Consider the following 21,827-nt stretch of genomic DNA (forward strand, 5'->3'; position numbering starts at 1 on the left):
AGGTCCGGACCGGGAGATATAGAGCCTCTTACAACCAAGCACCCCCCAGACCGCAGCCTGCGTCGTTCGGAGGTGCTAAGAGTAACCACTACTCAGACTTCTTAATACTCTTCCCACATAACCGTCCAGGTCCGGGCCGGAGTAACAACAACAATATTTTTCAAGCATTCAATACTCCCACCGCAAATAACCACAAGGGTCCGGGCCATGAGTATGTGCAAGCATTCTCAAACACCATTTCTCACTACTCCACCCGAGAGTAAATCACCAAGAATTGAAACCAGTATTCAAACTAAAGTCAAACAATTCAAATTGGCACCAAGAAAGGTTCAAAACAAATACCATCCATTTCAAACAAATTCCAAACAGGATCACCAAACAAGTTCTCAAACAAAATTCAAACTTAAAAAGTAATCTCGCATCAGCAGAGCTCGAAAATTCGACTAACTTTCCATCTTGAAACCTGCACCGAAATTAGGGTTAGGTTCCTTCCATAAGGTCGTAGCCGACCAGAGCATGGTCCATCAGCTCTTGGACAGAAAATGTTCCTTTGGCGACGATGGTAGTCCCATAGCAATCACACCGGATCTCCAAGGTTATCAGCTTGAGAAGAGCGAGGTGTCCAAAAATTTCAAGTAGCATTCTGCTAGGGTTTCCGTGGCAAGCATTTCAGGATACCCCACTTTGCTAGAAGTTGCACTTCGAATGAAGATGTCAAAAACCGTATTCAGGCAACTTTCTTGAAAGCTTGCCAAGTCCTTGGAGCATGCGGCTTGATAGCTGTAGACTTCCTCCACTGCATGACACTGCATTTGAGAAAAACAGCAAGTTGAAAACAAATCTTGGATCCTTCTCTTGCAAGTGATCTTTTTGGCTTATGCCCAGTAGGACATGAGCGGTGAAGACGGGAGCGCGCCCGATGCGCGATGGAGTAAGGGTGGGAGTGGCTAATAAGTCCGGGGTCGGGAACCGAAGATACTTCAAACAAGATTCCAATCGACTTTGGAAGCGCCAGTTTGCACTATCTGCTCTTTTGTAAGACCAGTATGCTTTCAGAAAAGCACACGCCTGATGCTCTGATACCACTATCACAAGATGGACACCACGTGTCGATAGAAAAGAACAGACTGAATAGATTTTTAGCACTTCCATAACAACTAAAACCGAAAGAGAGAGAGCACACGCGACACGGAGTGGCGGAATTCCACCGTAGAGAGTATTGGTCCCAAACCTTGGCGCCCCTTTCGGTATTTCTTTATATTACTTGAACTCGGTACAATGTCGGTACTCGCGTTCTGCACCTTCACCTTGAAGAGTGCCAGAGACTGAGTCCTCTGCACTTCTTTCAAGGCCCTTGGCCTTGAAAAGCAATTTACATGAAAAGCTTAAAACTCAAAAGCAATCGGCCCAAAAGCTGAGACTGGAAATCAGCCAACGTAAATCACAGAATTCCATACAGGCTGCTACGTCAACACAATCAGCGTGAAACGCCAAAATCCGTACAAGCTGCCACGTCAACAAGCCCGCAAAATCCGGATTTCCGTACTGGCTTGCCATGTCATCAAGCCCCACGCAAATAAGCGTGTGTGTGTGTGTGCGCGCATGCTGAGTCCAGGTTTATTTTAATGCCTTTATGTCACTTGGGCCCCATCGGACGGGGTCCCATAAGTTGGTGGGAACTTCTTTCGCTTCTTCTTCTTCTACTGCTTCTGCTTCTTAGGATTTAGGCCCCTCGGTCGTGATCTGAAGGTTGGCTCTCTTCTTCAATGACTTGACACGTCAGCAGTTTGTCACACTTCCTCTGACTCCAATGATGAGAGTAGAAAAGACACGAAGCGGACAAAGACTCCGAAAACAAGAAAGGCAAGAAGAAGGCAAAACAGAGCAGATCCCGCACATAGTCTCGGAAGGTTTTGATAATTCAAATAAGGACTTTTCGTCCTTTGAGCGTTCAAACTCCGATGAGCCGATGTACACAACAAAGAGAAAACATATGCATCAAGCAAACTAGTAAGACTATCTTGAGGATATTTAAAGCATGAAGGAAAGCGGCGGAAGAGCTAAACGTCGTTTTTATTCTCTCACAACACTAAGGAGAGCAAGAAGGGAGGCATAAAGGAGGATCGTAAGCAGAGAAATAAGAAGAGGATCAGGAGAAGAATTGAAGAGAGGAGGAAAGAGCTCTTAGCAATTGCAGCAAAGGAGAGCTCCATCATCATCAAGATCATCAAAGTTTTTTTTTCTATTAATCAGAGTGTTAAATCGGGTTGACCCGTTGTAAGGAGCTTAAACTCCTTAACCCTGATGTAATCTAAGTTATGGTGCCGTTAACGGCCCACTTTGATTATTCAGAAAGCTTTACTTGAGGTCTATTTATGCTCATGGTGATTTTCGAATCTATCTGATCTGTTGTTCTGTCTCTCTCTCTCTCTCATCTCTCACAGCCAAAGGCCCCACGCCTTCCTAGCTCACCTTTCGGACACATATCCCCCTGACAGCGGGGAACAGGGGCATGTGCTTGCCAAGTGTCCTAACAAAGCGTCCAGGCTAAGGACAAGCCAGAGAGTTCCAAAGTGACAGAGGAGAGAGCAAAGAAAGGAAAGACCAAGGTAGGACTAGTGTTGGATTTTGTGGGGACCGACCCACAACAGATGGATAAAAGTTCGGAGCTCTACAAAGCGTGGGCAAAGTACAAGATCAAGAAGCCCTTATCTTCTTTGATGGAGGAGCCAAGTCCAACTTCATCTTGACTAAATTAGCAGCTTGACCTGGGATTGCGCCCGAAGAAATGGGACCACTGACTGAGGTAGTTCTAGCAGCACCAGGACGGGATGTTTCCATTACACCTATCATAGGCAAACTTGCATTGTCAAGGGTAAGTAGGGCACAAGGACTCTTCTACATCATGCCTTTGGAACAGTGTGACATCCTTTTGAGAATCCCCTAGGTACCATAAGAACGGCATTGTGGTCACCTTGTCACAAGACGGGCACCACGTGCCAACGAAAAAGAACAAACTGAACAAACTTTTAGCACTTCAATAACAATTGAACTGAAAGAGAGAGAGAAAGAGAGAGAGAGAGCACGCACGACACGGAGTTGCGGAATTCCACAACAGAGAGTATTGGCCCCAAACCTTGGTCCCCCTTTCGGTATTTTTTTTATATTGCTTCAACTCAGTACAATGCCGGTACTCCAATCCCTGCACCTTCACATCGAAGCATGCAAGAGAATGAGCCCTCTACACATATTTGAAGGCCCTTGGCCTTGAAAAGCAATCAAACTCAAAAGCAACTAGTCCCAAAAGCTGCCAGCACGAAATCCGGAAATCCGTCGAGCCTGTCAATGCAAAATCCGGGACTGTCCGTACGATTTGCCACGTCATCATGTCAGTGCGAAATCAACAAATCCGTATTGTTGCCACGTCATCACATCCGTGTGTGTGTGTGTGTGTGGCGGGGGGGGGGGGGGGGGGGGGTTGCTTTATTTTTAATGCCTTTATGTCACTTGGGCCCCATCAGACGAAATCCCATAAGTTGGTGGGAACTCCTTTAAAAATAGGCCACTCGGCAAGACTTTGCAAGTTGGTAAAACTTCTTCTGTTGCTTCTACAACTTCTGCTTCTTCACTTAGGGTTTACGCCCATCGGCCAGGATCTAAAGGTTGGTTCCGTTCTTCAATGACTTGATACGTCAATAGTTAGTGACACGACTTGTTACGTGTACATGGCTCTGTGTGCCAGGTGGACGTGCGTCATCAACTTCCAGAGCCAATTTTCTACCTATCCCTAGATAGGAGTGTCTAGAATCCTAGAAGGATTAGTAATGGCGATTTTGTGAGCCTGTTCGCAGGACCTGCATGTCTGGACAAATCCAAAAATCCGTACAGCCTACAAATGCAAAATTCGAGACTGTATGTACAGTCTGACACGTCATCATGTCAGCACGAAATCAACAAATCGGTACTGCCGCCACGCCATCACAGCCCTCCATGTGTGTGTGTGTGTGTGTGTGTGTGTGTGTGTGTGTGTGTGTGTGTGTGTGTACTTGCTTTATTTTTCATGCCTTTATGTCACTTGGGCCCCATTGGACAGGGTCCCATAAGTTGGTGGGAACTCTTCTTTAAAAATAGGCCACTCGGCAAGTTGGTAAAACTTCTTCTGCTACTTCTGCTTATTCACTTAGGCTTTAGGCCCCTCGGCCGGCATCTTAACGTTGGCTCCGTTCTTCAATGACTTGACACGTCAGCAATTTGTGACATCCCTGCTTCTTGAAAGAAAGTAGTCGTCCGCAATTACAGCATATCTGCAAAACAACTCAAGTTTGCTCAAAAAATCCCGAGGGACAATCCGGGGGACAATCAATTTTCTCATTCCAAATCAGAGCTCTTGATTTCTTGGGTCATTGGCTTCCCGAAAGAATCTCATCCAACAAGGAGTCTCATTCCAGATCAGAACTCTTGATATCCTACGTCGTTGGTGTGACAAATTGCTGACGTGTCGACCTACTAAAGAACGGAGCTACCGGCCGAGGGGCCTAAACCCTAAGAAGAACAAGCAACAGAGGAAGTGTCACAGAGTGATGACGTGGTTGCCCGAGTGCAGAAAAACCCTAACCCTAATTTCTGCCAGAAACCCTAATTGCTGAAACCCTAATTCTGGAAACCCTAACACTAAAACCTGCAAACCCTAATTTCTGCCAGAAACCCTAACTGCTGCAAACCCTAATTCTGAAAACGCTAACCCTAAAACCTGCAAACCCTAATTTCTGCCAGAAACTCTAACCCTAACCCTAAGGCAACAGACAAATTCCGAAAATTGCGCTGACATGATGACGTGGCAGGCTGTACGGATTTCCGTAAATTACGCTGGCAGCTTTTGGCATTGCTTTTGGGACCATAAGCTTTTGAGTTTGAAAGTTTTTCATGTAAACTGCTTTTTGGACCAGAAGCTTTTGAGTTTTAAAGGCTTTTTACTATAACTGCTTTTCAAGCCAAGGGCCTTTAAATATGAGGCTAGGGCTCATTCTCTGGCATGCTTCCTGGAGAAGGTGCAGAGTTTGGAGTACCGGCTTGTACTTTGATGATGCAATATAAAGAAATACAGAAAGGGGCGCCAAGGTTTGGGGCCAATACTCTTTGGAGTGAAATTCCGCCACTCCGTGTCGCGTGTCGTCTCTCTCTTTCAGTTGAGTTGTTATTGAAGTGCTAAAAGTCTGTTCAGTCTGTTCTTTTCTATTGGCACGTGGTGCCCGCATTTGTGACAGTGGTATCAGAGCATCAGGCGTGTGCTTTTCTAAAAGCATACCGGTCCTACAAAGAGCAACAGAGCTATTGGAATTTTGATTCGAGGTATCTTTCGCCCTTCAACCCCGGACTTATTAGCCACCCCACCCTTACTTATCGCGCATCGGGCGCGCTCCCCCCGTTTCACCGCAGTGTCTTACATGGGCACTAAGCCAATTAAGATCACTTGCAAGAGAAGGATCCAGATTTATTTCAAGTCACTGTTTTTTTTCTCAGAAGCAGTGTCATGCAGATGTTGATGTCTACAACTACCAAGCAGCATACTCCAAGTACTTGGCAAGCTTTCAAGAAAATATTTGCCCGAAGTTATATGGTTTCTGACATCTTCCTTCGGAGTGCAACTTCTAGCACAGTGGGGTATCCTGAAATCCTTGCCATGGAAACCCTAGCAGATTATAACTTGAAGTTTCTCGACATCTCCCAGTAGATGTCTCTTCACGAGCAGATGAACTTGGAGATCGAGTGCGATTGCTATCTTGGGACTACTATCGCCGCCAAAGAAACACTGTTTGTCCAAGAGCTGATGGACCATGCTGTGCTCGCCTATGACCTTATGGAATGAACCTAACCCTAATTTTGGTGCAGGCTTAAGGATGGGAAGTCAATCGACTTTTCGAGCTCGACTGATGTCGAGATTGCTTTTTAAGTTTGAAATCTGTTTGAGAACTTGTTTGGTGATCCTGTTTGAAATTTGTTTGAAATGGATGGTATCTGTTTTGAACCTGTTTTGGTGCCGATTTGAATTGTTTGACTCTGGTTTGATACTGGTTTCAATGATTGGTGATTTTACTCCCGGGTGGAGAAGTGAGAAATACTGTTTTGGTATTGTTTGAACCTCGGAACGACACAGGCCGATGCCTGGGGAGCGTTTCGTTGTATGTTTGAAAACCTCCGAACGACGCAGGCGGATGCTTGGGGAGTGTTTGGTTGTATGCTTGTAAAATAATTGTTGTTGTGACTCCCGGCCCGGACCTGGATGGTTATGCGGGAGGAGTATTAAGAAGTCTGAGCAGTGGTTACTCTCAGCACCTCCAAACGACGCAGGCTGCGGTCTGGGGGGCGTTTGGTTGTAAAAGGCCTCTATATCTCCCGGCCCGGACCTTTTTAGGTTATGCGGGAGGAGTGATGAGGGAGTCGTTGAATATCTCCCGGCCCGGACCTTGTTAGGTTATGCGGGAGGAGTGTTCATCGGCGGCTTTATGTTTCTATGTCTTGTAACATGCATATGTGAGCATTTGTGTTGCATTGTGATGTGCCAACTACTGAATATTCCTAATTGGATGAGATTGCCTGGGTATGTAATTTTAGTGCATCAAGACGCCCGTGGAAGATCAGTACGGTCTAGGTGTGATGGCTAATTTTACTACGCCGGAATATCAAGAGTTCCGATCTGCACGAAAGGAGAAGCTAACTCCTTGATCAAAACAGCCGATAGGAGCAGCTAACTCCTTGATCAAAAGAGCAGAAAGGAGAAGCTAACTCCTTAATAAAAAGAGCAAATTCATTGTCCCTCGGAATGACCCTCAGAAAAACTTTGAACTAACTTGAGTTGTTTTGCAGATATGCTGTAATCGCGGACGATTACTCTCTTTCAAGAAGGGGAGATGTGACAAATTGCTGACGTGTCGACCTACTAAAGAACGGAGCTACCGGCCGAGGGGCCTAAACCCTAAGAAGAACAAGCAACAGAGGAAGTGTCACAGAGTGATGACGTGGTTGCCCGAGTGCAGAAAAAACCCTAACCCTAATTTCTGCCAGAAACCCTAATTGCTGAAACCCTAATTCTGGAAACCCTAACCCTAAAACCTGCAAACCCTAATTTCTGCCAGAAACCCTAATTGCTGCAAACCCTAATTCTGAAAACCCTAACCCTAAAACCTGCAAACCCTAATTTCTGCCAGAAACCCTAACCCTAACCCTAAGGCAGCAGACAAATTCCGAAAATTGCGCTGACATGATGAGGTGGCAGGCTGTACGGATTTCCGTAAATTACGCTGGCAGCTTTTGGCATTGCTTTTGGGACCATAAGCTTTTGAGTTTGAAAGTTTTTCATGTAAACTGCTTTTTGGACCAGAAGCTTTTGAGTTTTAAAGGCTTTTTACTATAACTGCTTTTAGGGTTTAGGGTTTAGGGTTTAGGGTTTGGGGCCAATACTCTGGAGTGGAATTCCGCCACTCCGTGTCGCGTGTCGTCTCTCTCCTTCAGTTCAGTTGTTATTGAAGTGCTAAAAGTCTGTTCAGTCTGTTCTTTTCTATTGGCACGTGGTGCCCGCATTTGTGACAGTGGTATCAGAGCATCAGGCGTGTGCTTTTCTAAAAGCATACCGGTCCTACAAAAGAGCAGACAGAGCTATTGGAATTTGATTCGAGGTATCTTTGCCCTTCAACCCGAACTTATTAGCCACCCCCACCCTTACTTCATCGCGCATTGGGCACGCTCCCGTCTTCACCGCAGTGTCTTACAGGGCATAAGCCAATTAAGATCACTTGCAAGAGAAGGATCCAGATTTGTTTCAAGTCACTGTTTTTTTTCTCAGAAGCAGTGTCATGCAGATGTTGATGTCTATAACTACCAAGCAGCATACTCCAAGTACTTCGCAAGCTTTCAAGAAAATATTTGCCCGAAGTTATATGGTTTCTGACATCTTCCTTCGGAGTGCAACTTCTAGCACAGTGGGGTATCCTGAAATGCTTGCCATGGAAACCCTAGCAGATTATAACTTGAAGTTTCTCGACATCTCCCAGTAGATGTCTCTTCACGAGCAGATGAACTTGGAGATCGAGTGCGATTGCTATCTTGGGACTACTATCGCCGCCAAAGAAACACTGTTTGTCCAAGAGCTGATGGACCATGCTGTGCTCGCCTATGACCTTATGGAATGAACCTAACCCTAATTTTGGTGCAGGTTTAAGGATGGGAAGTCAATCGACTTTTCGAGCTCGACTGATGTCGAGATTGCTTTTTAAGTTTGAAATCTGTTTGAGAACTTGTTTGGTGATCCTGTTTGAAATTTGTTTGAAATGGATGGTATCTGTTTTGAACCTGTTTTGGTGCCGATTTGAATTGTTTGACTCTGGTTTGATACTGGTTTCAATGATTGGTGATTTTACTCCCGGGTGGAGAAGTGAGAAATACTGTTTTGGTATTGTTTGAACCTCGGAACGACACAGGCCGATGCTTGGGGAGCGTTTCGTTGTATGTTTGAAAACCTTCGAACGACGCAGGCCGATGCCTGGGGAGCGTTTGGTTGTATGCTTGTAAAATAATTGTTGTTGTGACTCCCGGCCCGGACCTGGATGGTTATGCGGGAGGAGTATTAAGAAGTCTGAGCAGTGGTTACTCTCAGCACCTCCAAACGACGCAGGCTGCGGTCTGGGGGGCGTTTGGTTGTAAAAGGCCTCTATATCTCCCGGCCCGGACCTTTTTAGGTTATGCGGGAGGAGTGATGAGGGAGTCGTTGAATATCTCTCGACCCGGACCTTGTTAGGTTATGCGGGAGGAGTGTTCATCGGCGGCTTTATGTTTCTATGTCTTGTAACATGCATATGTGAGCATTTGTGTTGCATTGTGATGTGCCAACTACTGAATATTCCTAATTGGATGAGATTGCCTGGGTATGTAATTTTAGTGCATCAAGACGCCCGTGGAAGATCAGTACGGTCTAGGTGTGATGGCTAATTTTACTACGCCGGAATATCAAGAGTTCTGATCTGCACGAAAGGAGAAGCTAACTCCTTGATCAAAACAGCCGATAGGAGCAGCTAACTCCTTGATCAAAAGAGCAGAAAGGAGAAGCTAACTCCTTAATAAAAAGAGCAAATTGATTGTCCCTCGGAATGACCCTCAGAAAAACTTTGAACTAACTTGAGTTGTTTTGCAGATATGCTGTAATCGCGGACGATTACTCTCTTTCAAGAAGGGGAGATGTGACAAATTGCTGACGTGTCGACCTACTAAAGAACGGAGCTACCGGCCGAGGGGCCTAAACCCTAAGAAGAACAAGCAACAGAGGAAGTGTCACAGAGTGATGACGTGGTTGCCCGAGTGCAGAAAAACCCTAACCCTAATTTCTGCCAGAAACCCTAATTGCTGAAACCCTAATTCTGGAAACCCTAACCCTAAAACCTGCAAACCCTAATTTCTGCCAGAAACCCTAATTGCTGCAAACCCTAATTCTGAAAACCCTAACCCTAAAACCTGCAAACCCTAATTTCTGCCAGAAACCCTAACCCTAACCCTAAGGCAGCAGACAAATTCCGAAAATTGCGCTGACATGATGAGGTGGCAAGCTGTACGGATTTCCGTAAATTACGCTGGCAGCTTTTGGCATTGCTTTTGGGACCATAAGCTTTTGAGTTTGAAAGTTTTTCATGTAAACTGCTTTTTGGACCAGAAGCTTTTGAGTTTTAAAGGCTTTTTACTATAACTGCTTTTCAGGCCAAGGGCCTTTAAATATGAGGCTAGGGCTCATTCTCTGGCATGCTTCTTGGAGAAGGTGCAGAGTTTGGAGTACCGGCTTGTACTTTGATGATGCAATATAAAGAAATACCGAAAGGGGCGCCAAGGTTTGGGGCCAATACTCTCTGGAGTGGAATTCCGCCACTCCGTGTCGCGTGTCGTCTCTCCCTTTCAATTCAGTTGTTATTGAAGTGCTAAAAGTCTGTTCAGTCTGTTCTTTTCTATTGGCACATGGTGCCCGCATTTGTGACAGTTGGTTTCCTAGAAGTATCTCATCTAATAAGGAGTATTTACTGGTTGGCACATCACATATGTATGTTACAAGACACAACGAACAACGCCGCAGAGCACTCCCCCGAGACAGATGGTATGTGGTATGAAGCTACTCAACAACTACCTCGTCACTCCCCCCACAAATAACCTAAAAAGGTGCGGGCCATGAGTTCAGAGGATTGGTACAACCAAACGCTCCCTAGACCGCACCCTGCATCATTTGGAGGTTCAAGCATACAACCAAACACTCCCCAGACATCCCGGTTGCGTCGTTCAGAGGTTTTCCAACATACAACGAAACGCTCCCTAGACATCCCGTCTGCGTCGTTCCGAGGTCCAGACAATCCTAGAACAGCATTTCTCACTACTCTACCGAGAGTGAAATCATCAATCATTGAAACCAGTATTAAAACTAGAGCCAAACATTTCAAATCGGCACCAAGACACGTTCAAAACAGATACCATCCATTTCAAACAAATTCCAAACAAGATGACCAAACAAGTTCTCAAACAGAACTCAAACTTAAAAATAATCTCGACATCATTGGAGCTCGAAAAGACAATTGGTTTTCAATCCTGAAACCTGCAGCAAGATTAGGGTTAGATTTCTTCCATAAGGTTGTAGCCGACCGCACCATGGTCCATACGCTCTTGGACAAACAGTGTTCCTGTGGCGGTGATGGTAGTCCCAAGACATAGCAATCACACTGGACGTCTAAGGTTATCAGCTCGAGAAGAGACCTTTTGAGAGATGTCGAGAAATCTCAAATTATGATCTGCTAGGATTTCCATGGCAAGCATTTCAAGATACCCCACTCTGCCAGAAGTTGCACTCCGAAGGAAGATGTCAGAAACCATATAACTTTGAGCAAAAAGTTTCTTGAAAGCATGCGGCTTGATACTATAGACTTCCCCCAATGCATGGCACTGCATCTAAGAAAAACAGCAACTCAAAACAAATGTTGGATCCTTCTCTTTGCAAGTGATCTTTATGGCTTATGCCATGTAAGACAGAGCGATGAAGACGAGAGTACGCCCGATGATGAAGTAAGGGTGGGAGTGGCTAATAAGTACGAGGTCAAGACACGAAGATTCTTCAATATAATTTTTGGAAGCGACACCTTGCTCTGTCTGCTCTTTGGTAGGACCAGTATGCTTTCAGAAAAGCAAACGCCTGAAGCTCTGATACCACTGTCATACGACGAGCACCACGTGCCAACCGGAAAGAACAGACTATACAAACTTTTAGCACTTCATAACAACTGAATTGAAAGAGAGAGAGAGAGAGAGAGAGAGAGAGAGAGAGCACACACGATACGGAGTGGCGGGATTCCACCCCAGAAAGTATTGGCCCCAAACCTTGGCGCCCCTTTAGGTATTTCTTTATATTGTTTCAATCGAGTACAATGCCGATACTCCAATCCCTACACCTTCACACTCAAGCATGCCAGTGAATGAGCCCTCTACACATATTTGAAGGCCCTTGGCCTTGAAAAGCAGTCAAACTCAAAAGCAGGAAAATCCGTACAGCCGCCACTTCATCATCTGCCACCGCGAAATCCGGAAATCCGTACAGCCTCTCAACGCAAAATCGAGGATTGTCCGTACAGTCTGCCACGTCATCATGACAGCGCGAATCAACAAAACCGTATTGTTGCCATATCATCACAACCCTCTGCATGTGTGTGTGTGTGTGTGTGGGGGGGGGGGGGGGGGGGGGGGGGGGGGGGGGGGGGGGGGGGGGGGGATAGGGGGGGGGGGGGGGGGGGGGGGGGGGGGGGGGGGGGGGGGGGGGGGGGGGGGGGGGGGGGGGGGGGGGGGGGGGGGGGGGGGGGGGGGGGGGGGGGGGGGGGGGGGGGGGGTGGGGGGGGGGGGTTGCTTCTACTTCTTCACTTAGGGTTTAGCCCCTCGGCCGGGATCTGAAGGTTGGCTCCGTTCTTCAGTGACTTGATATGTTAGTAGTTTGTGACACAACTTGTTACGTGTACATGGCTCTGTGTGCCACTAGACATTTTGTGAGCCTGTTTGTAGGACCTACAAGTCTGGAAGAGTCCATTAGATTAGGTTTTCTAGTTTTGAAACTCTCTTGCATAAACGATATGTACAAGCGTTTTGACAAATGTTGTTGAAGGTGATAAGATTTGGAAAGGTTTGTCAAGTACGGTAAGGTTTCGAAACGTAAGGGATGCACTTCTGTGTCAAATACTTTTTTAGCTACGTAATGACGTTTATAAACAATCCTATATTTATTCAATTTTTCATGGACCTTTGACCCAATGACCTGCTAGACTTACAATGAATACATTGTACAATGCTTCAAACGTAAACTAAAAACTCAAGCAGCAAGCTAGACACTTAAACAAGTTACAACATAACATGAAAAGACAGACAAACTGATCTTCTGCATCAATGATGAAACAAACTACAAAGTTCAAACCATGTCCATGGCATATGCCGTAAGTACATACAAACAAAACAAGAAAGACTACATCCAATGTCCATCATGGCCAAAACAAAACAAAAAAATATAATGATCATGTATGGATCCATACGTACTTGGATCCGTACAGTACGTACAGATTCATACCGTATGGATGTACCGTATTGTACAGACCAGCTCGTACATATGAATGCAACCTTGATGTTGTTACACTATGGTGGGCATCTGGCATGACATGCATGTAGTTAAATGGCAATAGCATGTCCAATATGTCCGATCTTGAGAAGGAACGACAAGATTTCGGTTGATTTGATTCCCGGCAGCACGCCACCAAACCGGTCACCTTACCGAGTTAGCAAAGCCCAGAACAAGGAAATTATGACCCCAGTACATCACCTTATTGTTCGTCAGTGTCTTTAGTATTAAAAAAAGATGGATCTTGGAGAATAAGCATTGACTATAGAGCTCTCAATAAAATCACCATCAAGAACAGGTTTCCAATACCTAGGATTGATGATAAACTGGACAGGTCACAAGATTCTACATGTTTTAGCATAATCAACCTCAAAAGTGGCTATCATCATAACAAGACCGTGTTTAGGACATCCTTTGGATTGTACAAGTATTTGATGATGCCTTTGATCTCACGAATGCTCTTGTAACGTTCAATCGGATGATGGATAGGATTTTTTGAGAGTACCGATTATTCGTGGACACCTTTTTTGACGACATCATTGCATTCTCCAAGAGTGAGGCAGAGCACAAACACCATCTGTTACAGGTTTTCCAAGCACTACGGCAACATAGATTGGTGGTTCATGGGAGATAGAGCAAGTTTTTCCTACCAAAGATACACTTTTTTGGAACACAATTTCTCTAGGGAGTGTGTAAAGATGGACCCTGCCAAGCTTGAAACCATTAGAGATTGGCCAGATTTGAAGAATGTACATGAAGTTCGCAGCTTTTTGGGCTTATGTTCGTATTATAGGCGGTTCATTCAAAGTTTGCGGAGATTGCTCCTTCGTTACACAATTTGACTCAAAAAGGGGTTCTTTTTTCTTGGGGACCTTCAGAGATTGCAACATTCAAGACTCTAAAGGAAAAGTTGACAATTGGTCAATGGTGATATTACCATATTTGCAGAAGCCATTTGAGTTTTACTGTGATGCATGTGGTCGAACTCTGGGAGCAGTCTTAATGCAAGAGGGCCATGTTGTAGCTTATGAGAGGAGAATGTTCTTGCGACCAGAGCGGGTTACACAGATTTATGAAAAGGAGCTATTGGCAGTCACCCATGCTCTTACTCAGTGGCACCGTTTTCTACTCTAAGCATATTTTACAACGTTCACCAATCGCCAAAGTTTGAGATACTTCTTGTCCCAGAAAGAGCTCTCAAACAAACAAATGAGATGGGCAAATATTTTGACGCAATTTCATTTTTAGATCGTCCATGTTGAGGGAAAGAAGAACTTGGTGGCAGACGCGTTGTTTTGCAAGCCAAAGATATCCACTATTTCAACGATTCACCATCATAACTTCGAGGATATGGTTGATCAGTTTGCCACAAATCTAGAATTTCATCTTTGACCGATTACAGAGTAGAGAAACACTTGCAGCTTTGAAGGAAGGTTATTTAATGCGGAAGACAATACTGTGTGTTACTCAAGGATTGAGGAACAAGGTTTTGACAGAGTGCCATTGTCCACCTTTTGCGGGCCATCACGGCATTGACATCACCTTTTTGAGCCTTGGTGGTGTGGAGAAGTATTTCTATTGTCCAAGGCTCAAAAAGGATGTGGACAAGTTTATTCGCAGTTGTTTGGTATGGCAAAAGGTCAAGTTTGATCGGCATAAGGCACTTGATCTCCTACAACCTTTACCTATTCCTAGCCGACCGTTGGAGAGTATAGCAATGGACTTCATTTTTTATCTTCCCAAACTCAGAGTGGGCATGATGGCATTTGGACAACCATTAACCGATTCAACAAACAGGCTCACTTTATTCTGGTAAAGAAGACAGTTAAAGCTGACCATTTGGCTAAGATGTTTGTCTCACAGATTTTCGAGTAAACATGGTATGCCTGAATCTATTCAGATAGAGATCCCTGTTTCACGACTTTGTTTTGGAGGGCGATTTGCAAGAATATAGGCACAAGGATCAAATTCTTGTCCTCCTTTCAACCACACGCACATGGGTAGTCTGTCACGTGTGCACTGCAATTGCGCCACGTGGACATGCTTCTGCTACAGTCTAGCGTCAATCTTAGCTTAGGACCCAGCCTGGCACTTTGTGAGCCTCTAGCAGGACGTGCATGTCCAGGCCGGTCATAGTTGCATACCCTCACTTGCACAGTTAAGTCACTTAAGCATATAGGCATATGAACAGTCAAGTCATTTATTGATAAGTGACTTTCACATGACATTTATTAAAAGTAGGTAGGGCAAATGGCTAAAGGACCTAAAAAAGAAGCCCTTTGGGCGCCAGTAGAAGGCAGAGGAGCAGTAAAAGAGCCTCTCAACAGTACCAACGCTTGGGCAGCCATCAGCAAGCGTTTCTCCAACAGCCATCAGCGTTTTCAGCCCTATGATCGCATTAGATTTCAGACCTAAGAGTTTTCAGCATAGCCTTGCCGCGATTGCAATCCTTGCCGCATAACCACCAGCGTTTTCAGATTTCAGCCATCTTCATCTTTTGCGCTTTCAATTTTCAGCCCATCGCCGTCCCCAGAATAGCAAATCAGCCCACAGCCTCGTCGTCGTCGTCGTCGCCGTCGCAGTACCAAGCATCTCCTGCAGTACCCATTAGTACCTCAACACCACCGCAATGCAAGTATTCTTCGTCGTCAAAGTCGTCAAAGTCATCGTCGTCGTCGTCGACGCAGTACCCCAGCATCTAGCACCCCTTGCGTTTTCGCTTGGCTCCTGCCTAGCTCAACATAGGGACCATCAGGACCTCCGTGTCCTTAGCACCCAAGTACCTTCAGTACCCAAGGTACCTCGCAGTACCAAGTACCAAGAACCCACAGTACCAAGCACCAAGTACCCGCAGTACCCCTAAACTTCTCAGCAATACTAAGCATCAGTAGCATCAAGTACCCATTAGCATCTCAGCATTTAGTCATTGTATCAACATTTGTGCAAGTAATAAAGCAAGTACTTGCTCTAGCAACAGAGCAAGGGGAGTCAGGACCCTTGAGGGTGGTTGGGACCAGACATGCTGTGTCGTCTCTCTCTCTCTCTCTCTCTCTCTCTCTCTCTCTCTCTCTCTCTCTCTCTCTCTCTCTCTCTCTCTCTCTCTCTCTCTCTCTCTCTGCGTCTCTCTTTCATTCAACTCAGTTCAAGTGAAGGAAACACTTCCATTGCACCTGACACAATCAAAGATAGCCAATTCTTCATACGTCTACGAGGAAGGCACCATTTGAGATTATTGAGGGTGTCACGAAGGTTCCACCTGTTCTTAGCACCAAAGATGATATGGACACTACTTTTGCCAAGGTATGGGAGGCTTTGGAGAAATCGCAAGCACAACATAAGAAGGCAGCAGACAAGCATCGACGTGACTTGCAGCTGAAGGACAATGATTGGGTACTACTACGGTTTGAGAAGGCATGCCTATGGAAACAGAAGGGTAAGGAGAGGCTTTTTCCAAAGCTAAGTATGCAATACTATGGACCTTTCCATGCCCAAGAAAAGATAAATGATGTATCCTTCAGATTGAAGTTACCAGATACTTGGAAGGTTCACAATGCATTTCATGTGAGTCTATTGAGACCTTTCAAAGGTGAAGTGCCAGTGGACAAGGAGCCAGATGAGCAAGCGGAAGTGGCAGAGACAAAGGAGATTCTCATTCCCAAAGGAGTCCTCACTCGCAAGGAAAGGAAAGTGAAAGGTAAGGTGAAGCGTCGGTATTTAGTCAAGTGGATTGAGGAGGAGGACATAGCAGATACTCCTCAGATATTATCTGGCTCTCGATGCCAAGTGGCTGGAGGAGGAGGACCTAGCGAATACTCCTCAGATATTAGAGCTTTACCTTAAAGCTTTTGGTTTAGCACCGACTATTCCAAGAGTTACGGATAAATCAGCGCGTTGAATCTAGTGCGGTGCAAACTACACAAGAGGGGAGTTACTCGGCTCCTTTGTCACTCACACATTACCTCAAGGAATAAAGTCGCTGATTTCTTTTGAGATTTTAGGGATACTTACAGGTTGACTATCACGAGGACGTGGCAAGTGCTAACCTTAGTTGTTGGTTTCTTTCCGATAATTTTTGCTTGATTTTTAAGACCCTCTTTTTGAAGTTGCAAATGGCCGGACATTGTATGGATAGTGTGAAACGATAGTTTCACCCGCAGACGGGAAGTTGGCCGGCACTGGAATTCTAGTAGTAAAAGGGTGTCTAGGCTCAGATCAAAGTCATCTAAGTCCCCTCGCCGCACTTAATAAGTTGGTGAATACTAGGAAATTAACTCCATAGAGGCACAGTGACAAGGTGGGGTCACCCAGAAAAATCACCCAAGAACTGGGCTACATTACATTTTTGGACGTGGTCCCAGTGGTGAAAGATGGTCAAATGACCAGTGAGAGTGAAATCTCTTCACGTCATTAGCTCCAGAATGACAAGAGGAACATCTTATTATTCTGCTGCAAAGTCAACTGATGCACCAGTTGAGAGATTTTTAAGCCGAAAGCCCAGTGTGGGGACATTGCATGCGTGAGTACCAAGTGGCACTCTTTGGCCAATTTACGAAGCTTGGGAGAACACAACTCGTAACTAACTTTTTGGAGCAATTTTGGAGGCTGATAACTCTAATTTTTAGCCATTTCTTTGCATTTTTTAGCTTCCCATGACTTTACCTGAGCCAAGAAGCTCATTTTCAGCATTGGAAGGCATCTGATTCATGTTTACAAGGCTGTTTTGCTGCGTTTTCAGCGATACGCAGGTTTTGGCAGCCATGGAACTCTTCCCCTTTTCCATCTATTTGTTTACATATGCATTACAAGTCAAGCGCAGAAGAGGGGGCACTTGATTTATGCTAGGGGGATGCTTCATTGAGAACTTGTCACAGGTTAAGAGCTATTGTGTGCAAGCTTTCCCTCTCATGTACAGTGTAGTGCAAGAAGTGATGTCCTGCACACTCTACACTGCTCTCTCTCCCCCCTACGTGCGGTAACGTGATGCCCCACAAGAGGGCTCTTCATTTGACCTATGTACAGTTGTGTGGTCTTATGCTTCTGCGCAGAGGTAAGAGCCTCTTTGAGCAGGAACAGGAATAGAGAACTGCTACTCCAAAAGCAGGCACCAGTAAGGGTGATAACCTCACCTTACAAGTGCATTTTCAACACTGGTTATGCGTTGTTTTTGGATTGTTTTGCAACCGTATGGATGCCAGAAGCATTGGGAATAGTGCCCCACTGTTAGAGGACAATTTTGGGACTGTTTAGGGCTGAAAACAGGGTGAATACCAATAAATACAGCGAGCTGCAATTGCTGTTTTTGGGCTGAAAACAAAGGGTTTAAGTCCTTGGAAGTGAGTTCTAGCAAGGGGATTTGTCCGGGGCGAGTTTTGGGGCCGTTATGTTGCCGAAATTTTGCCTGAACAGGTGTAATCTAGTTGGATACAGGTGAAGATCCCCAAGACTCTAGTTTTGTAAGTTTACCCTCTAAAGGAATAAAGAAATACCGAAAGGGGCGCTAGTTTTTGGGGCCTACACGTCGTCGAGGTCTGCTCAGAGCATTCTAGCTTCCGAGCCGTGTGTGCTTTGAAGTGTTAATTCCCGTTACATGCTCCCGGGTGAAAGCCAAAGTCTACCGCCCTGCGGGCCGGTTTCACAAACAATATTCTACTGAATGACTTTCTGTAAAGAAGTACTTTGAAATGGGTATTCCCAAAATGAGTCTGTTAAATGTGCTCTCTCATGTGTGTATTGTTTGAGTGCATGTTTGAAAGAGGAAATGACTACAGCATTTTGTCTTGTTCCTGAGGGGTGATGTGGATATGCTAGTAACGAGATTTAGTAGATCAAAACATCAGTGAAAAGATCAACGCGGTTTGGACGTGATTGCTAAGCAAGTTACAATGATCATGATTCTCATCTAAGATCTTGACGGGGATACTGACGTAAATGTGATGTGAATGTTCAATGATTGTCGTCTTCGTGCAAGTGTTGGATATATGTGGTCTAGTAAGTCGGTACTTCAACGTCTGTTGAACTAGTTTTTATCCTATGTTTGTTTTGCAAGCGTAATCAAGGATGATTACATTTTCCTTGATTACATTTCTTTCAAGAGGGGGGTATGCCACAAAAGTAATGACGTGGCATGGCCTTATAGGATGGAACCAACTTGCACGCTCCTATCGAGGGGCCCAAAGGGGTTAAGAGTTAAAACCCTAACCCACTTAACTTATGGAACCCGGCTGAGGGGCCAAAACCCTTAAAATTAAAGCAGAACCCCAAAAATTGCGCAAAGAGCTGATGACGTGGCAAGCTGTACGGACATCTACGTTTTGCGACGCAAATCGTTGAAGTAGTGCTGGCGTGGCAACACGAACAAACAGCCCATAGGCGCTTGCTTTTGGGACACCAGATGCTTTTAGAATGTATGCTTTGCCTGCAACTGCTTTTAGGCCAAGCCAAGGGCCTTTATAAGTGTGTCAAGGCCTCCTCTCCGAGCTGATTAGCTTGGGAGCTTGCCAGAGAGAGAGGACCCTCAGATATTGTACTTGTTGAAGCTTAATTAATAAAGAAATACCGAGAAGGGACGCCAGTCTATGGGGTCAGTGCCTATAAGCGCGGACCTCCGCCATTCCATGTCGTCTCTCTCCCAGTTTGGCTCAAATGTTTCAGTTTCTCTCGCGTGTGTTATTAGATCTTTGACTTGGAGTGTCCAAGTCTATTACACTATTGTTGCACAAGGAAGCACCTAAAATTCAAACACGTCTTCACTTCTGCTTGGCTTACACTAGAATACGAAGAGAATCTCATTACCGCTTGGAATCATCTGAAGATGACCAAGGAAGACACCTTAAACAACTATTGCCAACATAGATGGATAGTCAACGAGAAAAAGAGCGATATGCTTTTTGTGTCTATAGAGGGTGTAAAGATGGACCCGGCCAAAATAGAAACCATCAAGGATTGGCCAGATTTGAAAAATGTACATGGAGTTCAAAGGCTTCTGGCTTATGTTCGTACTACAGACGGTTCATTAGAAAATTTGCGGAGATTGCTTCTCCCTTACACATTTGACTAAGAAAGGAGTTCCCTTTCCTTGGAAATCATCAAAAATTCTAGCATTCAACACTCTCAAGGAAAACTTGACAACTGGTCCAGATTTTACCAGATTTGCAAAAACAATTTGAGGTTTATTGTGATGTGTGTGGACGCAGTCTGTGGACAGTTGCAGGCTATACTTTTGAAGGAAAGTTAAAACCTTATAAGCTAAACACCATGCTTACACAATCACAACCCAAGCGTCCTTGATGTAGTCTCATGCACAGATGCAATGCTAACATACACTCCCTTACAAAAAAGCATTAGCTTTCCTGAAAAGCAATTTCAAAAAGCAACTCCTCAAAGCTTACTCAAAACCCATTTCATTCAAGTGCTTGTCTCATTTCTTATGCACAACTCTAACTCAATTCGGAATACCTCTTGATTATGGAATATCCCCTATCCAATGCTCCCGTCACACACCATGTTACGCATCAAGAATACCCATCACTTAGCCGTTTCTCAACGAACTTACCAAACAACTCCTTCTCGATGCTCTATGTCACCCATCCCATGACGCATTAGAGGTATCGGTTTTGGATGCTCCAATACTTCTCGATGCTCTCGATCACATGTGATGCATCAGAAGTATCCGTTCTTCGTGGCCTACAGACATTCCCGTTCACAATGCTCTTGTCATTCCTCTAAATGACGCACTAGAAACATCTGTACTCGGATGTCTCAAGCGAGAAAAGCCTATCAATTATGAATCCAGTGATTCATTTAAAATTATATTTCTTTCAGATAAAGCTAGCAACAATTTCTTGTATTTCATAATTTCAAGATTTCGCTCTCTGGTTCGATCAATTTCCTCTAATGTCGAAAGAGAAGTCTTCGGATTAGCTTTCGGCCTTTGCTTTCACTGTCAAACGAGGCAAAATCTCTCAACTATCCACACCAAAGCACAGGAGGAAGGGGTCTAATAGCACGGAGAAATCTGTGGTGGTGTGATGTTATGATTGAAATTACTTAAAACTGATTGATTGAGTACTCTTGCAAATGTGTGTGTTTTTTAGTGCATCTAGACATCTGCTAGAGATCTGCGAGAACTAGATGTGATGGCTACACGATTCATAATGATCACAGTTCGCATCTGAGATCTTGACGGGCATAAAGATGTGAATGTGATTGATGATTGTTCAGTGACCAATGTTCTTTGTGGGAGTGCATGGTTTGAGTACTCTTTGGTGGACGACAATCAAATGCATGTCTACATGAAGTCACTGATTACATTTCTTTTAAGAGGGGGGTATATCACAAAGTGCTGGCATGGCATGACCGTACCGGACCAGATGAGGAAAGCATTGGAATAGTCAAAGCCGCAGACCAAAGCAAACAACCCGAATGAGAGCCCGGTGATTTATGGTGAAATTCCCTGCGAGAAACGTCGCAGTGACGTGGCACCATATAGTGTTGACGTGGTAGTATGGATGTGGGCTGCTTTGCAGCCAAAGTTATTGAAGGCGTTGACTTTTCAGCCGCAAAAGCTTTGGGCTCAATTTTTCATAGCAATTGCTTTTTGGGCTGTGTGCCTTTACAAGCAAGGTCTTGGGAGCAATTTGTAGATCGGTGCAGTTGCAAAATGCAGAGCGGCTCCCCGGCAACTGTATCTGTGATTATCGATTAACAAAGGAGCACCACAAGGAATGCCTGACTTAGGGGCCAGTGCTTCTGGGTGGAGAACTCCGCTCCACCATGTCTATTTGCACGTTCAAGTGTTTGCTGTTCTCAATTCAGTCGTGGGTCTGTTGTCGATACACTGCCTTGTCTGTGACTTGCCGGTTACTTAAAATGTCTATAAGAAGAAATCTTTCACTAAAGGTGAAGTCTCTGATTCCCTGTCTTTACACCACATATACATATACTCCACACACAAAAATTCGAGGAAAAGCCCATATTCACGTATCTGTAGACCCTCATTACCCATCCTATCCTGTCATGATTATGCTCAAACAAAAACAGAGAATTAAAAGTGCCAACCATGCAAGAAGAAAGTCGGACTCCTGGCGTAACTGTGAACCTGCAAAAATTGCATGTTCAAAGTTCAGAATACATCAGCAGATTGAGTCCTGCAATAATC

General features: G+C 44.9%; 1 protein-coding gene across 3 annotated transcripts in view; it reads right to left on the reverse strand.

Annotated features, from left to right (window-relative positions):
- Positions 1 to 21,827, reverse strand: part of LOC147463140 (uncharacterized) — a 75,161-nt gene that overhangs the window by 17,033 nt on the left and 36,301 nt on the right. For 2 of the 3 annotated variants that reach the window (XM_086487446.1, XM_086487463.1), the window contains exon 4: positions 21,728 to 21,767. In XM_086487446.1, coding sequence (XP_086343572.1) covers positions 21,728 to 21,767 — 40 coding nt within the window. Of the gene's footprint in view, positions 1 to 15,706; positions 21,768 to 21,827 lie in introns of those variants that run through there. The other variant, XM_086487454.1, reaches the window with a different exon arrangement.

Source organism: Adiantum capillus-veneris, chromosome 2 (genome assembly GCF_014529385.1).
Source record: "Adiantum capillus-veneris isolate H3 chromosome 2, ASM1452938v2, whole genome shotgun sequence".
Classification (NCBI taxonomy): domain Eukaryota; kingdom Viridiplantae; phylum Streptophyta; class Polypodiopsida; order Polypodiales; family Pteridaceae; genus Adiantum; species Adiantum capillus-veneris.